The 23,786-nt window shown below is 46.9% G+C and overlaps 1 protein-coding gene across 3 annotated transcripts; it reads left to right on the top strand.

The window, feature by feature from the left end:
* The first annotated feature begins 846 nt into the window (after positions 1-846).
* Positions 847-23,460, top strand: clcn7 (Cl-/H+ antiporter 7). Of its 3 annotated transcripts, XM_088936640.1 has the most exons (25): positions 847-1,110; positions 6,158-6,232; positions 7,097-7,162; positions 7,478-7,543; positions 8,096-8,228; positions 9,009-9,118; positions 9,383-9,463; positions 9,998-10,060; positions 10,338-10,421; positions 10,581-10,674; positions 11,238-11,302; positions 11,669-11,785; positions 12,628-12,682; positions 12,884-12,944; positions 13,606-13,744; positions 15,403-15,496; positions 16,616-16,788; positions 16,974-17,025; positions 17,889-18,016; positions 18,600-18,685; positions 19,085-19,217; positions 19,496-19,555; positions 19,891-20,067; positions 20,488-20,568; positions 20,836-23,460. In XM_088936640.1, the coding sequence occupies exons 1-25, from the start codon at positions 997-999 to the stop codon at positions 20,920-20,922; spliced, it is 2,394 nt and encodes a 797-aa protein (XP_088792766.1). In that variant the 5' UTR covers positions 847-996; the 3' UTR covers positions 20,923-23,460. The 3 variants fall into 3 exon arrangements, with proteins under 3 accessions (XP_088792766.1, XP_088792767.1, XP_088792768.1); XM_088936641.1 differs by lacking the exon at positions 6,158-6,232 and having other exon boundaries at positions 864-1,110; XM_088936642.1 differs by lacking the exons at positions 6,158-6,232; positions 7,097-7,162 and having other exon boundaries at positions 864-1,110.
* The last annotated feature ends 326 nt before the right edge of the window (positions 23,461-23,786 follow it).

Here is a 23,786-nt window from a genome sequence, read left to right on the forward strand (position 1 = left end):
AACTTCCTATCAAACACCTCTCTGTAGGATAGGATCTCCAGTGTCCTGGCACAGTGAGCAGAGGCTTCACGCGTTCACACTGCGAAGTGACTCACACTGGCGTCTGCTCGTTAAAAAAAGAAGAAGGAAAGAGACAAAATAATTCCATTCAAAGTGGTAAGTTTCTACTACAACAGACATCACTGATATCCAGCTCAAAGGGTTAACCCATGAAGAGCTCTAAAATATTCATTTAAAAACAAAGAGAGCAAGAACAGTTCTTCCATCCTTCCCCCCCCCCCAAACCTTTCTGTCTTTCTCAGATTTGGCCCTGAAAATATCTCTGAAAAGACCAGTAGTAATCAATTCCATGTACGGCTACATCTTGAGAGCCTTTCCCCTGCTTCCTATCAATTGGGCACTGTCCTGGTAAGACAAACTCTCAACAGGGGTAGCTGAATTTCTCAGAGGCGCACACTGCGTTGTTTTGGGGCGACACCAATGACTCCGGAGCTGTGATCCGTGACCTCCACAGACCTGCTCACCTGCTGTGGACCGGAGTCAGCTCCCTGCACCAGCACTCAGCCCGGGAAGTATTCATTTTACTGACTTCAACTGCTCAGATCATTTTTCCACTATCGTGTGTCCACCAAAAGCACCGTTAACGTGAAGCAATTAATTCGACTTCAATTAATTGCTTACTTAAGCCCTAAAATGATTTTTCGTGCGTATTAATTTCTAGTAAAGTTCTATTACTTAGCCCTTTGTTCTTTTTGTCCTATCTGTAAAAACTACATCTCCCACAATCCTCGGCCTCCAAAGGTTGTTTGTCCCTGCTTCCTTGCCGTAGTAGTGTTGTGACCGTTCATTCTCCGTCACGGGATTCCCAGCAAGATGAGTGCCATAGGAAGAGCTGAGGAGGAGAGGAGCTGCTGAACAGGCTGTTAGAAAAACAGGAAAAGCAGGGAGACGGCGAAATCTAAACACAAAGGCTGCGAATCCCTCCCGCTGGGCACCATGGCCAACATTACTAAGAAGGTGTCGTGGTCCAGCCGGGACGAGGACTCGGCTCCGGGGGAGGACACCCCGCTCTTGAACGGCAGCAGTGGGGCGGAGAGGTACCCCAGAAAGGTAACAGCTGAGGAAGCGGTCTGCGAAGTTTGATCGGGATTAGACGGACTACTCTTTTAGTTACTTTTCGATCGCTTTTCTCTGGTCCCCGACGTGGGGTAGCTGAGATTGTCATCAGAAAGTGAAGGCGCTCGTTAAGTCGATGGCAACAGGGCGAGCTGTGTGTGAAATGGCCAGTGATCTTGTGTCCAGACGGGCTGGGCATTTTTTAAACCCCGGTTGCTGAGGTCTGTCACTGCTCTCCCTGCTTGTGCAGCTGCTGCAGTGCGCGCTGTTCGGAGCTGCACAGTCGGTGTCCTGTCTCTCTCGGCAAAGATCACTAATTGGGAAAGGACCCGGGCGCATTAAAACCCCAGCAAGCGCCATTTACTATCAAAAGGCGTGTTAATATCGTTTGATGTTGCAGAGGTCCAGGAGTAAAACCGTATCGCTGTTGCATCACGCCGCACGCACACTCACCGGTGCGTATCCGATATGTATAAACATACGCACACATGTATACATGCATACTGGAAATTCAGTCTTGTGCACGAATGGCCCATGTAAAGTAAGTGCATTCTGATGATGAACAAATTTGTAAAAAAAAATAAAACGGATGAAGGGGGTAGATCTGTGCTAACTACTCTTAAAGCAGTGTAATGTCTGGAAAGACAGAGGTAGTTGAGGAGTCCTGTGCAAAAACGATAAGAAGGTTGCGAGTCTGTGTAAATATCAGACTGATCAGACTTTAAGGATTATTGCTGGCGACAGTGCCTGCACAGGGGTGTCTGTCCCTCAGAGGCCAGAGTTCAGGAATTGTGCAGGATGTTTGAGCAACACTGAGGCATTTCCACATGCAGGCACTAATCACAGTGTAATAGTAAGGGCCGCAGTTCAGGGGTTTTGCCAGGGTGGCTTAAGTCTGCCCTGGTCCAGCAGGTTACAGAATCTGCACGCACACAACCGTGTCCCAGAATAAATAAACCTTTTTTTTTCAGATTATTTTCATGCACCAAAATGCCTGTCAGATTTTACCGTTTAGTGTAAATGAATTTGCGCAGTTTCAAGGGTGTTGTAAGGGATTTTTCGGAAGGTCCAGCACACACCATGCTTCCTTATTCCTTGTGCAACACACAGGAGAATTTAATTCTGACTCACTTGAGACCTGATAGCTTTTCGCCAAAAGGGAAGTACTTGTTCACTGGCCTTTAGCGCAGTCTGGCCTAGTTAGTAAATTCTGTGAGCTTAAGGTCCCTTGTCTTGTCTTCCCTTCAGCACAGTTCATCAGTCTGGATTGTCTGGGTGTTTTTCACCCCCTGCCTTTTTCCTCAAGATGGTTTTATGTTTTATGGGTTCAGCTGTATCATAAAATCAGTTTGGCCGCAAATTGTGCTTCTTGTCACACTGAATGTTCAGTTGTTGTCAGTGCCGATGGAAACGTTTATTACACCATCAAATTAAAAAGTTATGACGATACCTGCTTGCTTTTGACAAGAAAAGACGACCGATTCTAAGGGCAGCATTGCTGCTGAATGGAGTATTTTAAAAATTCTTCTGATTACGCTTAGTCTATCTTTTTTTTAGTCAAAGAGGCTTCCAGTAAGATCTTTTATACTTCTAGTGAGGAGCAGAGGCAGGGGTCATCGCAGAGGGAATTGCTGGCATCCTGAGGAGGGCAGGCAGAGGGAGGGTTAACGAGTCACATGTCGGCCGTCAATGTTGTCTGACTTTGTTGTTCCTCAGCGGAGATGGGGAGATGCATGCTCACATGATGTGCTGTCACACGGCCCTCTCGGTGGTGGGGATCCAGAGTTCCCGTACAGCACAGAACCGCGTGGCACTGAGTGCTAGAGAGAGCGCCCTCCAGGGCACCCTGTAGCAGAAGGGCAGGTCCGTGGGGAGACTGGCACGCCAGTGTGTGCAGATCATCTGATCATCTGGTCGTGACAATCAAATTGCTCCCTGCATCTGCCCATCTTAAGCAGAGTCAGGAGGCGGTGTATGAGTGGTGTGAATTACACTCACAACAGTGGCGAATAGTTGATTTTTCTCCTCCTGCTCCTCCCTGCTTGTTGTGTCCTAACGCCATGACCCAGCAGGCTGTCTCTCTAATGTGTGAGAAAGTGCTTCCTCTTCATGCAGTGTTTTTATATGTTTACACCAGCAGTATATAAGCATGTCCGTATGGTTCAAGTGTTTTCTATGGGTTTGCCAGTGGTCGCTAAGCAAAGGTCCAGGCGCAGGCTCGTTTGGAACACTTGGAAGCCTCTCCCTTCGCCTGAATCTGCGAAGAAAGCCAGCACGCGCTTTCCGAGACCGAGGGGGGGGGGGGTCTGAGAGGGGGCTGAGGGGTTCCTCTTCCGGCACGAGCACCGTGTGCCACTCTGCCGGTCCTGGGAGCCGTGCCACTGGCCTGCACCAGCAAAACATTTCCAAGAGGGCACAGCCGGTGTCGTGAGGCCTGTGCCCGCAACCGTTGTCACGGACCCGCCTGGGTGCAGTTGTGGTTTTGAAAAATCCAAACCAAACTGTCCAGGATTGGGAAAATGGCAGGAGAAATAATTGGGAAGCAGCAGCAGCAGTCCCAGCTCAGTGATTTATATCGTAATGCAGTTCTCAGAATGGCAAGCCACATCACAGCTGACTCCACACACCCACTGCATTCTCAATTCGTAATACTCCCATCAGGGAGACAGTACAGGGGACCAAATTCAAATACAAACATTTCTAAGAAGTCCTTCGTCCCCTCTGCAATAAAACCACTCAATGAAGGTATGTAAATGTACGTCCCCCCCTATTTATTTATCCAACTGTTTATGTTTCACACACTGTTGTTGTGATTTCATGCGACTCTTATGTTTTGTTTGTGTGTTTTGTACTTCTGTGGGAGAAACAAAAGACACATTTCCACAGCAGTGGACAATAAACTAGCTACTGTAGCTATTTATTTATTGAAACAAAGGGACTTTTAGTTTTAAATCTGTGTGACAGTGTATTGTCCAGCGGCGCAGAACATTAAAGTAATGGCCAGGAGTTATCGGGCTTGGCCGTGGTTCTGATTTGCTTGCTGTGTGGAGTAAACTGTTGCCACAGTGTAGGTCATGTGGCTGTTGTGTGTGGGGACGTCCACAGCCGCCAGGGCTGGTGATTTATGGGAAGGTGTTGTGAAATGCTGGAGCTCCTCTTGCGCTCTGCCAGGTTTCATTACATTGGCAAATGCTCCTTTCTTATCAGCAGCTGGTGGAATAGAGCAGTTCAGATTCTTTGTTCCTGTACCAGAGATGAGTTTCACTTTTCATATTAACTTGAAGTTCCACATTTTTCATTTAGTACCACATAAAAGGCCTTCGGCAGTCTGTCACTTCAGTTCTTTATTTGCTCTGAGCTTGTATCTCATGTTTGCGTTTGGAGAGAGAAAGCTACATATTTGCTCTGTTTTATTTTTTCTGTGCCTTACCACAGTGTGCTACCACAGCTTATAGTCACAGCTCAAAAGCAAGAAGGCTTTTCAGTTGTTTTAGGTGTCATTTTTTGCCTGGGTGGCATTAAATTTGCAAAGAAAGTTGGTTTCCTGACACAGAATTACCGTCGAACAGCCACATCCTTTTTTTAGTCACAAAAGGGGAAGACCTGGGGGAGCATCTGAGGAGTTTAAAAACCTGCTCAGGAGAGCAGCATTTGAGCTGTGTGATGCCAAACCAGCTGAACTATACTGTCCCATTGTGGTCTGACAACCAGAACTCCAATTTCCACATTTGTTCTTGAACAAATGCACAGGAGTTTGTAAAAGAAATGCGTGCTGTGTACGCTGTGTACGCTGTGTACTTGATCTGCCTCAAATTCCACCAGCAATCTTAGCTCAAAGCTCTGTGCACTCAGGAGCATGCATAGTCTTCGAGTGACAGCCGACTTGGGTTGGGGAGAAAAATGATTTTTTCTTTCAATTCAAAATGCCGACAAAGCTGTCGACCCGACCTGTGGTGTCAGGCTGTCCTGGTGTTTGTGATACTCCTCTGCATTCAGATGAAGTGTCCTTTCAAAGATTGTTCTGTCTGTCGAGGCCCTGAAATCACAAAATCAAATGGCCAAGCCAACTGCATAGCAGGAACACTGCCGTTTTAATGAGCTTTTTGAAGACCTCAGACAGTGTACTCATTCCGCTTTCTTGCTTGAAGTAGCAAGAGCAAAGCAGGATTTCAATTTGCCCTGAGATCCACAGACAAATAACTGGAGCAGAGATGCCAAAACTGGAGTTTAAACAGCTCCCCTACACTACAGTGCTGCACTCATAACAGAAAACCAATTTCCTTCCAGATTGACTGGTCTCTCCTGGCACACCACAGTGCATCTGTTCTTCTCAGAGGCTCTTGTGCTTTCTGTTCTGTGTGAGCAGTTTTTCCTTCTGTAAGCTCCTAGGTTTTCTGCTCAGAGGCAGAGCCAGATGAATGTATATGCGGTTTTAGGGAAGTGTTTTTGTTTGTTTGTCCAGCGCATCTCTTGCAAACTGCAAAAAGAAATCTAGATGTGTCAGTTGTAGTCACCGTTTTTCTTTATCTGTAGGCTTGATCAGAAGTTGGCAGACAGGGACAAAATCATTGTCTTTTCTCATTAACGATCAGAGCACAGTCTAAAATAGGAATTCGCTCTTGCTGTGAGCCAAGCAGATTTTGCCCACAAAGAATGCACTGTCCACAGCTGATGTTACAATAAATGCAGCCTGAGATTTGGATTAGTCTGAGATTTGCCCAGCTGTGGTTCTTTCCTGTGTGGCAGTCAATAAGTCATAACCAGTCTTGCTCATATTTGTTTCTTGCTGCTTTTCATGTATTTATTTCAAAAGTATGCAATTTCATTTAACCATAGAAAGCCTTCTGAAACAAAATGGGTTTGTTTCCTGTGTGCAAACATCCCGTTTTTTTTCGTTTCCTCAGTTTTACAATCAGATTAGCAGTCGTGCAGTCGTGCAGTCGTGCAGTCGTGCAGTCGTGCAGTCGTGCAGGGGGTCCTTCCAGATGCCAGTATCTGTTTGCTGATGTTTGGTCTCTGTGTAACATGGTTTGTCTTGTAGATGTCTGGCTCCGGTATGTTTCACATCGGCAGGCTGAGCACCGTGGACCTGGAGGAGCCCATCGCAGAGCAGGAGGTAATCGTGGCTTCTGACACTGGGGCGCTCAGATGGTTCCCTTTTGCTTCACCTCTTGACTGTCATCTCTCTTGTCTCGCCAGTTTTGCACATCTTGTTGTCTGTGGAACGTCTTTCCGTCTAGGCCCTGCTTGTGTCTCCCAATAGAATTTTATTCCTTAACCGTTTGTGCTTCTCCTCGACAACCTTGACTGAGACTTGGAGGCCTTGCTTCCCGGCTGGTCCCACAAAAGTGTTTCTGAAATCGGTCCGTCGCAACGCAGAAGGGACTGTTGGGATTAGTGGAGCGAAGGCGGTTTTTCCAGCGTTTGTTTGTGGTTTTCACTGCTGCGGAAAGCATGCAGACTGTAGGAACCTGTCCAGTCCACCTGAGGCCCGTGCTTTGGGCTGGCTGGGAGCGGGTCTCCAGTTTACTTACAGCTGCTAAACACTTGAGTGACTTGTGCGATACACAGTATGAATATACACGGTAACCTTCCTGTTGTGTCAGGAGCTGGGAGTGGGGTAGCTGGTAGAGACCTCCTGAGAAGGGAGCAGTGTGACAGGCTGCTCCCTTGGACCTGGAGACTGTGTTGAAGCTCAGATAGTTGCTAGTTTTAGAAGTGCAATCGAGGAATCTTATCAGGGGAAGCTCCGTTTCTGCTCGTCCACTGGGGTTGTGCTTTGCTTTCGCTTTTCACCTTGTGTGGAAGAGAAGAGTTCTGGTAAGATTCCGAATTTTCCATGCGGTTCAAGGATCTTGACCTTTCTGTGTACCTCTTGTTCTGCTATGGGCATTCTTCTGCATTACTCAAACCTATATTGTTAATTTCATATTCGCGTTTCTCCGTCAGCTGACTGTTCTTTTCCTCTCTTCCCGTGCAGGATGCGTTACTCAGCTGGCCCAAAGAAATACCTCACAACGAAAAGCTCCTTTCGCTCAAATACGAGGTAATCGGAACTTTTCTCTGGCTCGTTCAATCTTTTTGGATCACGCTCATGCTTAGCAGTACCTTTTCTGCCTTTCCTCCGTATATGTGCCCACCCTGGGTTACGAGACCTCTGTCAAAAGAGCAGCAATGAAACATTTTGGTGAAAGTGTGGCGACTGCGATCCTTACTTTTATATCAGTGAGGCCCCAGAGACACAGATGTGTCGTACGAGCCGGGTCATTTTCCGACTGTGCAGGAATATCAAGGCAACTGACTTGCATCTCTGGGGCTGGCAGGGAGGTTGGGTTTACCAAATGGATCGTTTTTGTTTCAGAGCCTCGATTATGACAACAGCGAGAACCAGCTGTTTTTGGAAGAAGAGCGACGCATGAGTTCCATGGTAAGTTAAACTGAGGGCTGTGTGGAAATGAGTTCAACACAACTGAAGGTTCATTTTCTAAGGACTTTCTGGAGTTCGCACACGTGTGTGTTTGAGCTTGGACGTCTAAAAAACATTTGCAATTATGGCATAATCGTGCCACTAGATCATTTTATTGATCGTTTAATTATTTCAGTTTTCATAAGGCGAAATTAGACTAATTGTAACGCACATAGCTACTGCCAGTTAAATGCCTTTTGTCCAAATTCTTGACACTTTTTGAATCAGGGAAACTCCAGTCCTGCACTGCTACATTGTCCTCTGGTCTTAATTCATTTTTATAATTGTAGCACGACTTCTTATCCTTAATTAATCATGGAATTGATTGTTTCATAATTAGTCATAAGAAAAACATTCCGCCCTTTGTACGGTCTGATCTGTGGCTGCTTGAAAAAATACTTGCAAGAAAGGCAGGAGTTGTTCCTTTGTGCTGTATCAAGTAACCGAATGCCAGGCTTGTTAAAATAATGCGCCACACTGGTGGGTAATGGGGTCCTCCTGCTTCCTGTGCAGGGCTTCCGGTGCGTGGAGATCAAGAGGTGGGTGGTGTGTGCCTTGATCGGCATCCTGACGGGACTCATCGCCTGCTTCATAGACATCGTGGTGGAGAACCTGGCTGGGGTGAAGTATCGTGTGGTCAAGCACAGTATCCTCCTGCGCTGTGCAGGGACACGGCCGTACAGAGGCGTTCCCGATACAGATCCAAATAGGTTTCTTGACCAGCCGCACAAAATGCAGAAAAAAAAAAACTGGCCTGATTGGCTAGGTATTTTAGATCGGCCCTTCAGAGGCACTTAAAGCTGTTAACTGAGAGTATTGCCGCAACGACTGCAGAGGTGCAAAGGGCACCAAGACCTTTCAGAACCTTGGGACTGACTAAACAGTGAACTTGACTAAACAGTGTTTTTTTTCATAGCTCCATAATCCAGGTTGCCGCTGTAAAAGTTGAATGGTAGGAAGGAAGGGGAGCTGCTGTGTGTTATGATTAAATGGCTTAGATGGTGATTATTAGGAGCCGTTTATTGCAGTGAGAAAAAAGGAATAAACTGTACGCAGTGGCAAAAAGCTCTGAAAGTCATTTTCAGGATGTCCGAAGGTTTGTAAATGAGAGGAGGCCTTTTCATTTCAGTTTGTTCGCCTGCTAGAAGCTAATTGATTCAGGGATCTCGCCCAACCGTGTCTGTAGAAGAAGTGAGGTTATCGGCTTCGTCAACACGACCGGGCAGCCTGTTCCAAACTTCCTCAGCCCTCTGTGTGAAGAATTGAGCCACTTGTTCTCCGTTTTCAGTGCACTTCCAGGTGGTCTGCATGAGCTGGATCTTAGAAATGCTTCTCTGTGTTGTCATATTTCCATCCTGGAACATTACGTTAGCCGTTTCCTCCATCGTGTTTCCTGGTACAGTCTTTCCCTTAACAAACCTTCCAGGCATTGAGAAATTCACTGAAGCAGGGGGTCTCTCGATATCCCTGCTTCTGTGGGCAGCACTGAACTCGGCCTTCATCATGGTCGGCTCCTGTATAGTGGCCTATTTTGAGGTAAAGTTGATTTACATTATACCCCTTAAGAAAGACTCATTAATAGCCTTTATTATTATGTTCTTGTTTTTTAAATCGCGGTTACTCTGGCCGGGAGGTGCAACACAACACTGTGACTGTGTTTAGGCTTGCACGTCCTCCTCAGTAGCTCACACCCCTCGTGTCCACAAGCCAGTGCGCGGGGGGGCAGCGGTACTGTCGCAGCGTGGGGACTGGGGTCGCCCTCACCAGACACTGAGCTGTAAGCGTGCCCTTGTTTCTCAGCCCATAGCAGCCGGCAGCGGGATCCCGCAGATCAAGTGCTACCTCAACGGAGTCAAGGTTCCCCGGGTGGTGCGGCTCAAGGTAAAACTAATTCTGATCCGCTGTGCCCAGCGTCCGGTGCGTCCAGCCGGAGTATTGGGAAAACACGTGCCTCCCGCCTGGCTGGCCCTGCTTGTCATTGGGATCATGAACAAAAGGAGAGCAATGATTAGAACAGAGGTTATCATTGCAGTGCATGCAAGTATTACAACAACTTCTGCTGTTTTTGAGACTGTGACATGCTGTAAAATCGAAAGAGTACAACGGCAAGGGAAAACTGAATAGCATTTGAACTAAATATGAAAATGGCAAAGTGCCAATGAGGGCTGGAAACGAACCATATGTTAATTTTAGGGGAAAAAACAACTGTTTTACAGCTCTCGTGGGCTTTCCAAATGTGGGAATGGCACAGTAGGTCCAGGAGAGTAGTACAGAATATTTATTGCCTCACTGCAGTCAGGGGCCCACCTCTCCCTCTCTGGTTTGTCCTTCAGGGTTAGTAAGCTCCTCCGGTTTACCCACAGGAAGGTGAACTGGCGCTCGATGCTCTGTTAATGAACTTTGTTTGCCTTTCAGACCCTGGTTGTTAAAGTGTGTGGAGTGATTTGCTCCGTCGCTGGCGGACTTGCAGTAGGAAAGGTAAAAAAAAACATCCATTTAAATTTCTCATTTAATTGGGTTGTATAGATTTTGTAACTTTCAATGAAACCTGCCGTGGAAGATTGGACAAGACGTATTTACAATCAAAGCTGATTGTCAACGCTGTGGGTTGGATTAATCAAGACTTGGACAGACCTAGCCACCACTGTACCTTCCAAATTCAATAATTGATTGCAGTTCTCTGATCGAATGTTTTGGTTCACCTGTAGCTGTGTCTTGCATTATAATCTTATCAGTTCTCTGTCTGTCTGCCCAGGAAGGCCCGATGATCCACTCTGGGGCTGTGGTAGCTGCAGGCATCTCACAGGGCAGAAGCACGTCACTAAAGAAAGATTTTAAGGTTTGAAAAAGCCGTCTTTGTGTCAACTAGCTTCCTAACTTGTGAACGTTTTTATTACAGTGCACAGAGGGGGGTCACATGGAACTCCTTCCTTTTAACATGCCTCCATGGGTATTTGCCCAGCAGGCCTATGAAATAATGGCTCTCTTTGCTTTTCAGATCTTTGAGTATTTCCGCCGAGACACAGAGAAGAGGGATTTTGTGTCGGCAGGAGCCGCCGCCGGAGTCTCAGCCGCGTTCGGGGCTCCTGTAGGTAAGAGCCAAAGACCCGTGTCGACACAGGGCTGCAGCTGCCCGAGTCTATCTGTCTTGTCAGAGCTGGTGCGATTTCAGCTCTTTTGTGCTCAGTTCAAGGGCCCTGACAGACAGGAATTCCAGCAGCGCAGTACCACAGAGACTTAACCAGGAAATGTTTTAAAGCACTCTGCAAAAAAAGGAACAGTAACCCTTCAGAGGGTCATCACAGGATTGGTCTCTTGATCTCTTGCCCCTCACAGCATGAGATATTCATACTGACTCTGGAGTGGGAATCGGTCTGGTCAGAATTCGTTTACTTTGGGGATTTTTGGACTCAAAAACGTTGAGTTTTATGAATCAAAGCACTATCTTCATTTGATAATGAGTTGCAGAGTATTGCCAAAACGGATTTGACCTTTTTTTCCTCGTTGTCAGGAGTGTCCAGGTTTACCGCCCGTATCTCTGGTTCTGAAGATGTGTACGAGGTGGTTGTACCTCTGAGCTGTTAGAAACCGCTGGTAGAAAGGCAGTAGCATCACTGCGCTCTCGGTGGCCTTGAGGTGGACCTCTGTTTTTCAGGTGGGGTCCTTTTCAGCTTGGAGGAAGGGGCCTCTTTCTGGAATCAGATGCTGACCTGGAGGATTGTGAGTACCCGGATACACGAGGGACAAAAACAGGCTCTTTGAGATCACGTCTCAGTGTCGATTATTTCCTCAGTCTTGCAGACGTTCTCTGAAACGCCGCTTTTAAAAGGACCTACTGTATGACCAACGTTGTTTTTTCATCTGGTTTTAAAGTGGAAGCCCTTAGAAAGGCATTTGCAGGAACGACTTGGCCCCACATCTGCAATGTGAGCCTGAGGATTAAAATGGAAAAGCCTGGGACAGTGGGGTGCCTGTGTGCTTGTCGTCCAGTTGTCTGATGCACTTTGGTGTTGTCTGTGCTTCCCATTAGCTAAAATCTGCTGCTGATTGCATTAAACTGGTTTTAATAGAACCCTCTGTTTTTAGTTCTTCGCGTCCATGATTTCTACTTTTACACTGAACTTTGTCTTGAGCATCTACCACGGTAAAATAGGGGATCTCTCCAGCCCTGGTCTCATCAACTTTGGCCGTTTTGAAAGTGAGGTAAGTGATCTGAAGGCCGTCTGAGGATGAGAAACATGTGCAATGATAGTTGTTTGAGCTGTAGGACTTGAGTTCTCCGTTAGTTAGAAGATCAGGACACGTCTCTTCAGGGGTATGGTTCTGCTGACTTAGGACAGCTAGGGATTTTGTAGTTCAGATGTTTACTTTTGAAATCTAAAATATGCTGTATTTTTGTAGTTATACGTTTGGAGCTTAGTATTCGTCTGTTGCTATCAACCGGATCAAATTTCTCTCCTTAAGAAAAGCAGACACTTTTACCCTGGCCTGTTTTGGCAGGGCTGTTTTGTGTTGCACTGAGATTTATTATTTAAAATGCGTTTTAAAATGGTAAATCTGTCTGAAACGGGCCACTTCTTTCAGCCTTGCGGTGCTTATCTTTAACTCCTAATCTGGGTCATGAAGCCTACATTCTTTATTTCTTAGCAACAATGTAAGAAGCATTGTGTATTGTAACCAACTAAGAGACTGCTGGCAGCCCTCTGATGTCCTAGTTAGAAGGGAGTACAGTTTGCAGTTATTTTTAATGAGCCTTTTTAGTAATGGAAATTTCAAGCAGAAGTTATTGTTGTCTCGTATCTAAGCATAATGACCAAAAAAATGAGTTCCTTTATATCGGGTTACAGGACAGGATTTTCCCTGTGAATTAATTCCCCGTCATATTAATATATTTTGGAGAGGACAGGAGAAGAATTGGACTCTTGCGCATCTCAGTTTCTGTCTCTGGAACAGCCGCCAGGTGCGAAGTGACATGGGTTTAGAAAGAAACCAGCCGTTGAACATGGAGCACTGCCAGGCCTCAAATAGCGTTTTCTCTTTTCCAGAGCGTGGAGTACTATGTGTACGAGATCCCCATCTTCATCCTCATGGGCGGAATAGGTGAGCAAGTTGTCCTTGGTTTCCACAGGTATGCTCAGCTGCTGGAGCTGCCTGCTTCACAGCAGTCTGAATTGTACTTGTTTGCCCCCCCTTGAAACTGTTTGTGTGCTTTATTATATGAATATTTAACCATTTCTTACTTTAAAAACAAATGCGTGTGACTTCACATGTCAAGGAGTTTATTTTTACTTTCTGTTTCAGGAGGTATTCTGGGAGCGCTCTTTAATTCCTGTAACTACTGGCTGACAATTTTCCGAATCCGGTACGGCGTGCCAGTGTTTTGTCACTTTGTTTCGTCGAAATTCTTCACCTCGCAGTTTTATGCTCTTCCTTCGTAGCCAAGCCCTTGTCAAGTGACATTTGAGTGTGCAGCTGCAGCTGACTGCTGACAGAAGGGTCGTCCTCCCTCTCTGTGTCACACAGAAAAGAGCAGAACAGAAAAACCCAAGCAAAACACCAGCAGTAGAAGCTGTGTCTGTCATCTCAAAAGAGAGGAGCACATGAAGAGTAATACCTTTGGTTGGAAATCAGTCGACTCCTCTTTTTTTTCTCAGTGGAATTAGATTCTAGTAGCTGCTTCTGTTGCATAGAACAGGATTCTGCTGAGCATGTTGTTGGAAATGACTGTTTCTTAAAATGCTTTTGTTTTTGTTAAAGTGCTTTTGCTCAGCAAGACATTTCTTTGCTAAATTAATCTTCCTATAAATTGACTTCTGCTGTGGTTTCAATGGACAGAATTATGTCTCCAGCTTTCGAATGAGTTTGTAGCGAGTGCTGTGTGTGTGGAGAGTACTGGGGGAGAGTGCTCCGAGAGTGGTCGGTGCTGGGGGAGAGTGCTCTGGGAGTGACACGTGCTGGGGGAGAGTGTACTGTGTCCTTCTGTGCAAGACGAGCGTGTCGTGTCTGTGCCTCCCTGTCCGCAGGTATGTGCACCGGCCCTGTCTGCAGGTGATGGAGGCCATGCTGGTGGCTGCGGTGACCGCGGCCGTCTCCTTTGCCATGATTTACTTCTCTAACGACTGCCAGCCCCTCGGGGAGGACAGAGCCGAGTACCCCCTGCAGGCTAGTGCCCGAGCTCGGTCACCCCGGTCACACTGTCAGCTCTCTGTCACTCCTCTCCCGCTGACCGCCTGCTCTCAGTCACTCCTCTCACGCTGACCGCCGGCTCTCAGTCACTCCTCTCACGCTGACCGCCGGCTCTCAGTCACTCCTCTCACGCTGACCGCCGGCTCTCAGTCACTGCCCTCACGCTGACCGCCGGCTCTCAGTCACTCCTCTCACGCTGACCGCCTGCTCTCAGTCACTGCCCTCCCGCTGACCGCCTGCTCTCAGTCACTGCCCTCACGCTGACCGCCTGCTCTCAGTCACTGCCCTCACGCTGACCGCCGGCTCTCAGTCACTCCTCTCACGCTGACCGCCGGCTCTCAGTCACTCCTCTCCCGCTGACCGCCAGCTCTCAGTCACTCCTCTCACGCTGACCGCCTGCTCTCAGTCACTCCTCTCACGCTGACCGCCGGCTCTCAGTCACTGCCCTCACGCTGACCGCCGGCTCTCAGTCACTCCTCTCACGCTGACCGCCGGCTCTCAGTCACTCCTCTCACGCTGACCGCCGGCTCTCAGTCACTCCACTCACGCTGACCGCCGGCTCTCAGTCACTCCTCTCACGCTGACCGCCTGCTCTCAGTCACTCCTCTCACGCTGACCGCCGGCTCTCAGTCACTCCACTCACGCTGACCGCCGGCTCTCAGTCACTCCTCTCACGCTGACCGCCGGCTCTCAGTCACTCCTCTCCCGCTGACCGCCGGCTCTCAGTCACTCCTCTCACGCTGACCGCCGGCTCTCAGTCACTCCTCTCACGCTGACCGCCGGCTCTCAGTCACTCCACTCACGCTGACCGCCTGCTCTCAGTCACTCCACTCACGCTGACCGCCTGCTCTCAGTCACTCCTCTCACGCTGACCGCCGGCTCTCAGTCACTCCTCTCACGCTGACCGCCTGCTCTCAGTCACTGTCCTCACGCTGACCGCCTGCTCTCAGTCACTGCCCTCACGCTGACCGCCGGCTCTCAGTCACTCCTCTCACGCTGACCGCCGGCTCTCAGTCACTCCTCTCACGCTGACCGCCGGCTCTCAGTCACTCCTCTCACGCTGACCGCCTGCTCTCAGTCACTCCTCTCACGCTGACCGCCGGCTCTCAGTCACTCCTCTCACGCTGACCGCCGGCTCTCAGTCACTCCTCTCACGCTGACCGCCGGCTCTCAGTCACTCCTCTCACGCTGACCGCCAGCTCTCAGTCACTCCTCTCACGCTGACCACCTGCTCTCAGTCACTGTCCTCACGCTGACCGCCTGCTCTCAGTCACTGCCCTCACGCTGACCGCCGGCTCTCAGTCACTCCTCTCACGCTGACCGCCGGCTCTCAGTCACTCCTCTCACGCTGACCGCCGGCTCTCAGTCACTCCTCTCACGCTGACCGCCTGCTCTCAGTCACTGCCCTCACGCTGACCGCCGGCTCTCAGTCACTCCTCTCACGCTGACCGCCAGCTCTCAGTCACTGCCCTCATGCTGTTGTCTGAGTGTTTAGTTTACTAAGTGTAATATCTTCCACCCAACATTGCACCTGTGTGAGAGGGGTAACATCCCAAGCTGAGACTCCTGCATCTCCGGTCGGTTACGATTGCCCTGCAGGTCCCTTCTAACACGGCTTTCACTCTGGTGTGTAGCTGTTCTGTGCTGATGGGGAGTACAACTCCATGGCAACGGCCTTCTTCAACACGCCGGAGAAGAGTGTCCAGAGCCTGTTTCACGACCCGCAAGGTCTGTGCTGCAGAAACCTCTGCTTCCTTATTCAGAAAATAAGAGTCAGCGCTGGGCTGCAGGCAGAGAACACGAGAAACCAGACAAAGACAGACCTTTATGAAATGATATGTAAACGTGGCAGTGGCTTTTGTCCTTGTGGTTTGTGGAGCTAAGGTGAAGCTACCTGGGCTCTGGCAGGCGATACCATTTGACTGGGGTGGAAGGAGAATCTTTTTTCAGAAAGGTTGGAAGCCTGAGCTAAAAGTTTTCCACTACAGTATTTCTGGAGTTTTTCCTGAAACCTCTTCGCCGAGCCTCTGTGGTGTAGATTTCCATTGATTTAGTTCACACAGGATGTGCAGCAGCTGGTGTTTCACTCAGACAGCCCAGATTCCTCCCCTCCTTCAGATTCAGATGACTTTCCCAGGTGTGCATCCTGCTGGGATGGTGATCTGAGCCCCATGTCCAGGCCTCTGTAGCATTCCTTCATCTACCCTAGCAGGCTCCTGGATGAGGGAGAGGCTTGTGTTTTTTAATGGACAGCAGTGATCCCGTACTGAACGTGCAGTTGTTCCTGCATGTTGTGCCTAGAATTTCAGTCCCAGCTTTTGGAAAGGCAGCACATCTCTGCTGCTGCTGCTCGAGAGAGAGAGAGAGAAGGTGAAAGGTCTCCAGGTTCTTTTTTAGTTTTGTAATGAATACCTTTGCCTTTTCTAAGAACCAGTGCTGTTTCTTCCCCAGCTGAGACCATGAAAGATAGACTGGAAAATAGATCATTTAGGTGATTAGGAAATATTTAGTATGCCAGTTGTTGGTTTTTTTAAAATTGCATTTTATGCTTTGTTGAATGAGAGGAACATTATTTTCTTGAACAACGCTGCCCTCTTCTGGAGAGCAGTGATAACGCTGTTGCTGTTTCTCCTTTAGCTACCAGCCTGTTGTTTTTCACAAGAACCTGTGTTTTCTCTAAATTGTTCTCCGTGAAGAAAACTTAATGGCATTCCGGCTATATAGCTGCCAAAGTAGCAGGCTCTGGCCTTGAGATTTCTAAAGCAGAACACCATGCAAGGGCAAAATGCTTCATGATGTTGCCTCAGCTGAATGAATAATGTTAGTTACTTTATTGTTTTTTCTTAGGCTCTTATAATCCACTGACCCTGGGTCTGTTCACACTGAGCTACTTCATCCTGGCCTGCTGGACCTATGGGCTGACAGTGTCTGCTGGAGTCTTTATTCCCTCCCTGTTAATTGGCGCTGCGTGGGGTCGACTCTTCGGCATCCTGATGTCCGTCCTAGCTGCAGATGAGTCGGTGAGTGACGACTGTTTCGAAGACAGCTGGAATCTGGAGGAAATTGATCGCTCACACCTAGGAGAAGATTCCGTGTTTTCAAGCAGTTTTGTCGCCTGCCTGTTAGTGCTTGCAGGAGATGCACGTGAAGCAATGGTTTTTTAGTTGAAGACTTAGTGCCTCTGTGTCTTTGATCTATTTGTTAGACGTGGGCGGATCCAGGGAAGTATGCCTTGATTGGGGCAGCAGCACAGCTTGGTGAGTACACACATTCATTTATACTGTGTGTGGTCTCCATTCAGTCCATTAAGGACACGGGAGTACTAGGGCTAAGCTAAAAGCCTTTGTCTTGCTTCCTTAAAGCTGGAAAAATACAATGGATAAGTCTTATCCCCAAACTTTTCGTGCTAAGAGAATTCCTTTTAATGGTTGTTGAAGTTAGAAGCCATATCTCTGCTGCTCTAATGGGCTCTATTCCATTGAGCTGCACTCAAGGAAAAACAGCCTAAAATACTGTATTTTTCTCATGTGCAGCAGATACAGAACAGGAAATAAGATAAGACCACTTTATTGGCCATATACAATTTCTTGTATTAGGAATTTGTCTTTTCGCATACCCCAGCTTGCTCTCCATGAGACACACAGACAGGGAGAGAAGCTTGGGGTCAGAGCGCAGGGTCAGCCATTTATACGGCACCCCTGGAGCAGGGGGGATTAAGGGCCTTGCTCAGGGGCCCAACAGAGTAGGATTCCTCTGCCAACCGCAGGATACAAACCAGATCCTTAGCCACAGAGCCACTGCACCGCCCTATGTGGTGTTGATGTGGGATTCTGGGATTGATCTGTAATGGAAATGTTTGCTTGACAGGAGCAACAAAAGAGGCCTGATGGCCAAACTCTCTAGAACAGTCTGTGTGTTGCCATTACTGACCTCTCTTGGGGTATTTCAGCTTACTTTTCAATCCACTTAGAAGTAAACAGCTGCCTGCCTGCTTGGATGCTTGAATAAAATGTGTTAGTACGGTTTCTTTGAAATCCATTGCGCTGGGTGGCAGTATTGCGTGTTGATGGTCAGGGACTCCTGCTGAGCGGAGTGCTGGATGGGAATTTTCTTGGCGCAGGTGGAATCGTGCGGATGACGCTCAGTCTCACTGTCATCATGGTGGAAGCCACAGGGAATGTCACCTACGGACTTCCCATCATGCTGGTCCTGATGACTGCAAAGATAGTGGGCGACTATTTTATCGAGGTAAAACGGATCGAGCTTTGAGGAAAACACAACAATCCTTAATTGTAGAATTCTAAAAAATGACCACTTTAACATCTATATCAACAGCCTCATGCAGTGCATGACTGCTAACATTAAAAGCATTGTGAGATCTGATGTATCTAAAAGCTAATAATAATGATATGAGAATTGGTTTCTTTTAAGTAGACTTAAAAAATAAAAGGAACATGTTTCATCAATATAAGCTGGCAGCTTGTCTTAGTGTTAAAAATGCCAGTCTCATTGTCATGTATCAACTTTTTTAAAATGAAAATATTCCAGTCTCATATCTGATATTTGGTTAGGCTGCAGTATTCCTAGTAGTACCTCTGCTTGTCAGCAGTTCTTCCTGATGGAAAGTGATAACCCCTGGAAAGTTCAAATGCTAGGTGAGACATTGCTGATTTATCTAAGAGTACGATACTTCACTACCCACACACCTCCAGTAAAATGCTCAGCTGTGTAAATGGGTACAGATGTGAATCGCTCTGGGTCAAATCATCAAATCAGTAAATGTAAACGTAGGTGGCCGGTTGTAAGTGTGTTTTTTGTCTGTCGTTTCCAGGGATTGTATGACATCCACATCAAGCTGCAGAGCGTGCCTTTCCTACACTGGGAGGCTCCACACACCTCTCACTCCCTCACCGCCAGGTCAGCTGACCGAACTCGTCTTCAACGCAGATCTGCAGCAGCAGTGCCAGTCAGACAGGGGCTTTAGTGAGATGCGTGTCTCCTGCATTCTCACTGTGAATGGGACATGTTAAGAACCAAAAGATGTGCAGTATCCTAAAAGCCGGGAATGCTTAGGTGTTTTGCAGAGGAGATGCTTTGTCATGCATTTTATTGGTCATTTATAATCCCTGCAAATTGAATTTAAAGTTAAACTACAGTGCGAGTTGTCAGATGACTAAAATTCTTTGTGCTGGTTTTGTTTACCATAGTAAAGTATGTAGAAATGGAGCAGCATGTCGGGAGTGCTGTCTCATTATGGGCTGGTGTACCTCTGCGGCGTCCTGCTTTGTAAAGGTCCGTTCTCTCTCGCGGTTCCAGGGAGGTGATGAGCTCTCCAGTGACGTGTTTCAGCAGGATGGAGAAAGTGGGGGTCATTGTGGATGTGCTCAGCAACACGTCCACCAACCACAACGGCTTTCCGGTGGTCAGCGAGTTCAAGGACGACGGCGAGGTGTGCCTCTCCTTGCTGCAGTGGGCCAGAGGCAGCAGCGCAGTGACTGCGTGTCTAAAATTCGCGATACACCGTGCGGCACGGTGTCGTTTTGTGCCAGCATAACCAAGTATGCTGTTTTCAAATGCTCTAGACCTGTCATCATGAAGGGCTGGTAAAAAACATAATACAAGGATGTTTGTCTGTTTTTATTCTTCGCCTTAATGCATTTGTATATACAGTATTTGTCAATATTTCTTTTTTTTTGTCGGATTATTTTTTTCCTTCTTTTTTTATAGCCCGGGAAGATATGTGGGTTAATTTTGCGCTCACAGCTGATTGTCCTGCTCAAACACAAGGTGAGGTCCACGCACTCTGTCATAGATACCGCGGCGCTGTGGTGCTAGGGGTGTTTAACAGAAATCCTATTGGCACCCATATGGCATTTTAAAAACTGTTCCAACCAGGGGTTTACCTGAGTAGCATTCCCTAGTACATCGTACATTACCCTGATAATGCCTTTGCAGCAGCACTCAAAGAGAAGCATTCAGGTTTTGTGGTGTTTGTATTGCATTTCCTTGGAAGCAACTGTTTCCTGGCTGTGTTGTGCAGCTGGTTTTGGACAGCAGGGGGAGACAGTCCTGTCTGCCTGCCTAGGGGTGATACAGACTCGGGTGTGTCTCTCTCGCCCCAGGTGTTTGTGGAGAGAGCTCACTCTCGCCTCAATCAGCGTAAGCTCCAACTGAAGGACTTCCGGGACGCCTACCCACGGTTCCCCCCCATCCAGTCTATCCACGTGTCCCAGGACGAGCGGGAGTGCATGATGGACCTGACGGAGTTCATGAACCCCACGCCCTACACCGTGCCGCAGGTGCGAGCCGTCCCATCAGGCAGTGCGGTCGCGCGTCCAGAGAGCTTAGCTTGAGCCAGCTGCTGCGGGCACTGGTGCACAGGTTTGCCTTGAGTGCTTGGAGATGGCACGCCAGCATGTCCCTTCAGACTTCTCTTTAAGAAGAGAAGAACCTTAAACCCGACTGCTTCTAAATAGTCCTAGTCACTGCAGGTGACTCCTACTAATGCACCTGAAAAACCAATTGAAGCCGGGTTTTTTTTTCCCCAAATAATGTTTTTGCGTGCTTGGAAAACGAAGCACACGTCTGACTACGCCGAGGTTCGTTTTTTAGTAGATGTGAAAATGTCTTTCTGCGTTTTGTTTGGACTTTCGGGTACCAGCTATTCCAAAACGCTCTCCTAATGCCCTGAAATCTCGGTGTTGTTGTGTGAATCGCAGGAGACGTCCATGCCCCGTGTCTTCAAGCTGTTTCGAGCCCTGGGCCTCAGACACTTGGTGGTGGTGGACAGTGACAATACGGTAAGTTTTGGAGCGCAGAGCTGGAAGGGATCTCACCAGCAGCTGAATTATTTCTCCTTATTTCAGGAGGTATTAATAAGAAATGTGTGTCGGACATCACTGGGCGTGTAAGTTGTTGTAGTCCGATGTCCTCTTTTACTCCATGCTATTTGTAATAAAGGAAAATGTGTGTTTTACATACCGAGCGGACAGGGATGAAACTTGATGTTAGCAGGGGGCAATCCTGCGTGTCTGGAAGCAGTGCTGACTCATGCCCTGTCATTGCAGGTTGTGGGTCTGGTGACCAGGAAGGACCTGGCTCGCTACCACCTGGGCAAACACGGGCTGGAGGAGATGCAGCTGTCACAGACGTGAGGGGACGAGGGCAGCCGCGCTGCACGGAGACCGGGCATACCACTCTGCCCATACCCCCGCTGCCCGGAGAGTGTCAGCAACTCTCTGCCCAAAATCGGGCTTCGTGGGCAGGCGGGGAGGGGAGGGGGGGAGAAGGCTCTCAAAACGCAGAACAGTAACGATGCAAACATTCACCCGACAGCACCATCTTTAAAAACAGTTTAGCTTTATTATTTTAGGAGAGCTCTTTTGTTTTATAGGTAGCGATGGCTGTTTATTGTTGCTGCTGTTGCATTTCGCACAGAGATCTAGGTTTGTTGATTTTGATTTTAGCGTGCAAACGCTTTGCACTCAATGCTGTCTGTTATGATGTAAAGAAATAGTAAGTCATTGCGAAGTGATTTTCCATTATGTTTTCACTGCCATGTGCCAACAGTCTCCTTTTGTAACAACGATCAAGCGATGAAGGATTCAGACACAAAAGTAGCACAGTTTGCAGGTTTGGATTGTCAGTGCTGACATGTATGATCCGTGCGCAGCAGGTTTTAGCAAATAATTTTAGACATCAACATAAATGTTGTCCTTGCTTTCATATTATTAAGTGACAGTGGTAACAGAGACCCACACAACTGACTTTTTAATGTTGAAAAAGATTTTGCCAACAGGTAAATTTCAAATCTCTGTTTTCCCATACTGTGCTGATTTCCAAGATGTTTTGATCTGGTTGTTGCAAACTTTTCTAGGTACAGGTTGGAGTGGTGTGCAAATCTTTTGAAATTTTGTTAGTGCTGAATAGAAAAAAATTGCTACATAGAAAATGTAATAGATATACTGTACTTAGCACCTGTTTGCCCACAGATCTATATTACCTCGATCTGCAGAGCACTGGAAAGGATTTGCCAATTTACAGCAGCACTTTTAGAAATATTTTAATTCTATAAGAAAAGCATTAGATCTATAACAGTAATTTACAAGTTCCAAGATTTGTAGACAGAAGACAACTGTTCTAGATACATACAACTGGATACAACTTCTGGAGACAAGCTCTGCTAACTTTAACATGGGTTAAAGTTAGGAGGGAAGATCGTAATTACACAAATAGAATCAGGAACTTGCTTTATCATCTCTGAAAGCATGGGAAGGAAACTGTTAAAGATGTACCTTGTGTGTGACAACAGACTGTTATCCTTACAATATCCCAGATACTAGAAGATGAGTCAATGAAAAGAGAGGTAGTTAACAATCCACATTTGACTGGTACTTCCTAAGTGTTATGTGAGTTTGTGTATATGTACAGGTATGTAATATAAAATACTTTTTTTAACTTTAAACCTATGGAAACATTTGGAAATTTTATCTATATGAATTCCAAGTGTAACACTGTTACCATGTATATATTAAAAGATATCTGAAGTAAAGAGACGTTTACAGACTCGTCGAAATGAAATAATTACAAAAAGTTTGTAAAATAACTTACAAAATTAACGGAAAGGGCAGGAGTTTTATTTTTTATTGGTTTTATCCTTACTTTCTGCTCAGTCCATGTTACATTTTTGAATCCCTGTTTCACGTACACACGATGGATAATTGTTCCACCATGTGCGCATGAAGATTTAGTGAAACTCTTCCCCAGTTGCTGGATGTTTTTATTTCTTTTGCCAGCTATAAAGTTGTGTGTGCTCTCAGCTCTCCTCACTGCTCATTTCAGCTTTTGGAAAATAACTGTTGCTTTTTGCTCCTGGACATCAAGAGCTGGTCAGCTGGTTTTGTTTGTATTTTAAAAACATGCATGTCCGTCTTGTACAGTTTGCTTTTTGGACAGGCTCTGGGTTGCTGCTACGCTATGAGGAACAAGCCGCTGTTTGATAGCAGACAGATGGGTTTATGAAACTTCAAAAGACTGTTTATGGAAAAAAAACTGCTTAAAAGACTAAGCAGTTCTGCAAAAACAACGTCTCTGCTGGAGCCTCTATGACCTCCACCTGTTCTCCCCCAGTATGGGATTTTTGTGCACTGTGAGATGTATCCCCAGGTTGATATGGGTGATATCAGCTGTGTTGGAAATTGCTCATAAATTCCTTCAGTGCGTTTCAACACCTTCAGACCAATTATTAATCCTATTGAACTGCTCAGTGGAATTTTCCTGCAGGTGACTGTGGAGAGGAGACCCCACTTCTGAACTGCCTCACTCTCAGCCTCCTCCTTCCTGTACCTCTCATTCCATGAAGAACAGTGCCTTTTGTCTTCACTTCAATGTTTCTTTTACATTAAAGGCATTTGCGCAAAGGGTTACCCTGAAAGACCCTGAATCTGTCGGTTTAAAAGCGGCAAGATTTCAGCAAAGATATCTCGTGTGCTTAAGCTTCAGGTTTGTTGAAATTGTGTCAGTTATTTAAAATTTTTATTTCCCTCGTATGTGTGTAGATTTTTTTTAGATAAGCTGAATTGAAATATGATGTCTAAAAATGCTAAGAAATTGTGACAGATTTTGTTGAATTTTATACCCTCTGTGATTTGGGGGAATTGTGTACTAATAAAGCTACAGATTGATAATAGAAATTATGTCTTGAGATCTGCTTAAAGTGTTTTGTCCTTATGAAGAAAGGAACTGACCACTTTCTTATGAAAGTCAGAGCTGTAGATATTGACAGTCTTGGATTTACGAGACATTTCTCCATGATCTTTCATGAAGTGTTTATACTGCACTAATCAAGCGTACCTCTTATAGGTATTTTCTCTGTTGATACTGCCTTCTGTGTTTTATTCTTCTTGGGTTAGAAATGCCAGCAGCCATATCAGCTTGCAACTCACAACTGGCAATCCACTGAATTCCAGCAGGTGTGAGCCTGGCCAGTACCTGGATGGGAGACCTCCTGGGAAAGCTA

This window comes from Atractosteus spatula, chromosome 18, assembly GCF_055471065.1.
Source record: "Atractosteus spatula isolate fAtrSpa1 chromosome 18, fAtrSpa1.hap1, whole genome shotgun sequence".
NCBI classification, from domain to species: domain Eukaryota; kingdom Metazoa; phylum Chordata; class Actinopteri; order Semionotiformes; family Lepisosteidae; genus Atractosteus; species Atractosteus spatula.

Coding starts and splice junctions, on each gene's coding strand:
- clcn7 (XM_088936640.1), top strand. CDS start 997: ATGGCCAACATTACTAAGAAGGTGTCGTGGTCCAGCCGGGACGAGGAC. Junction 18,017..18,599: donor TGGGCGACTATTTTATCGAG/GTAAAACGGATC, acceptor TGTCGTTTCCAG/GGATTGTATGACATCCACAT. Junction 19,556..19,890: donor TTGTCCTGCTCAAACACAAG/GTGAGGTCCACG, acceptor CTCTCGCCCCAG/GTGTTTGTGGAGAGAGCTCA.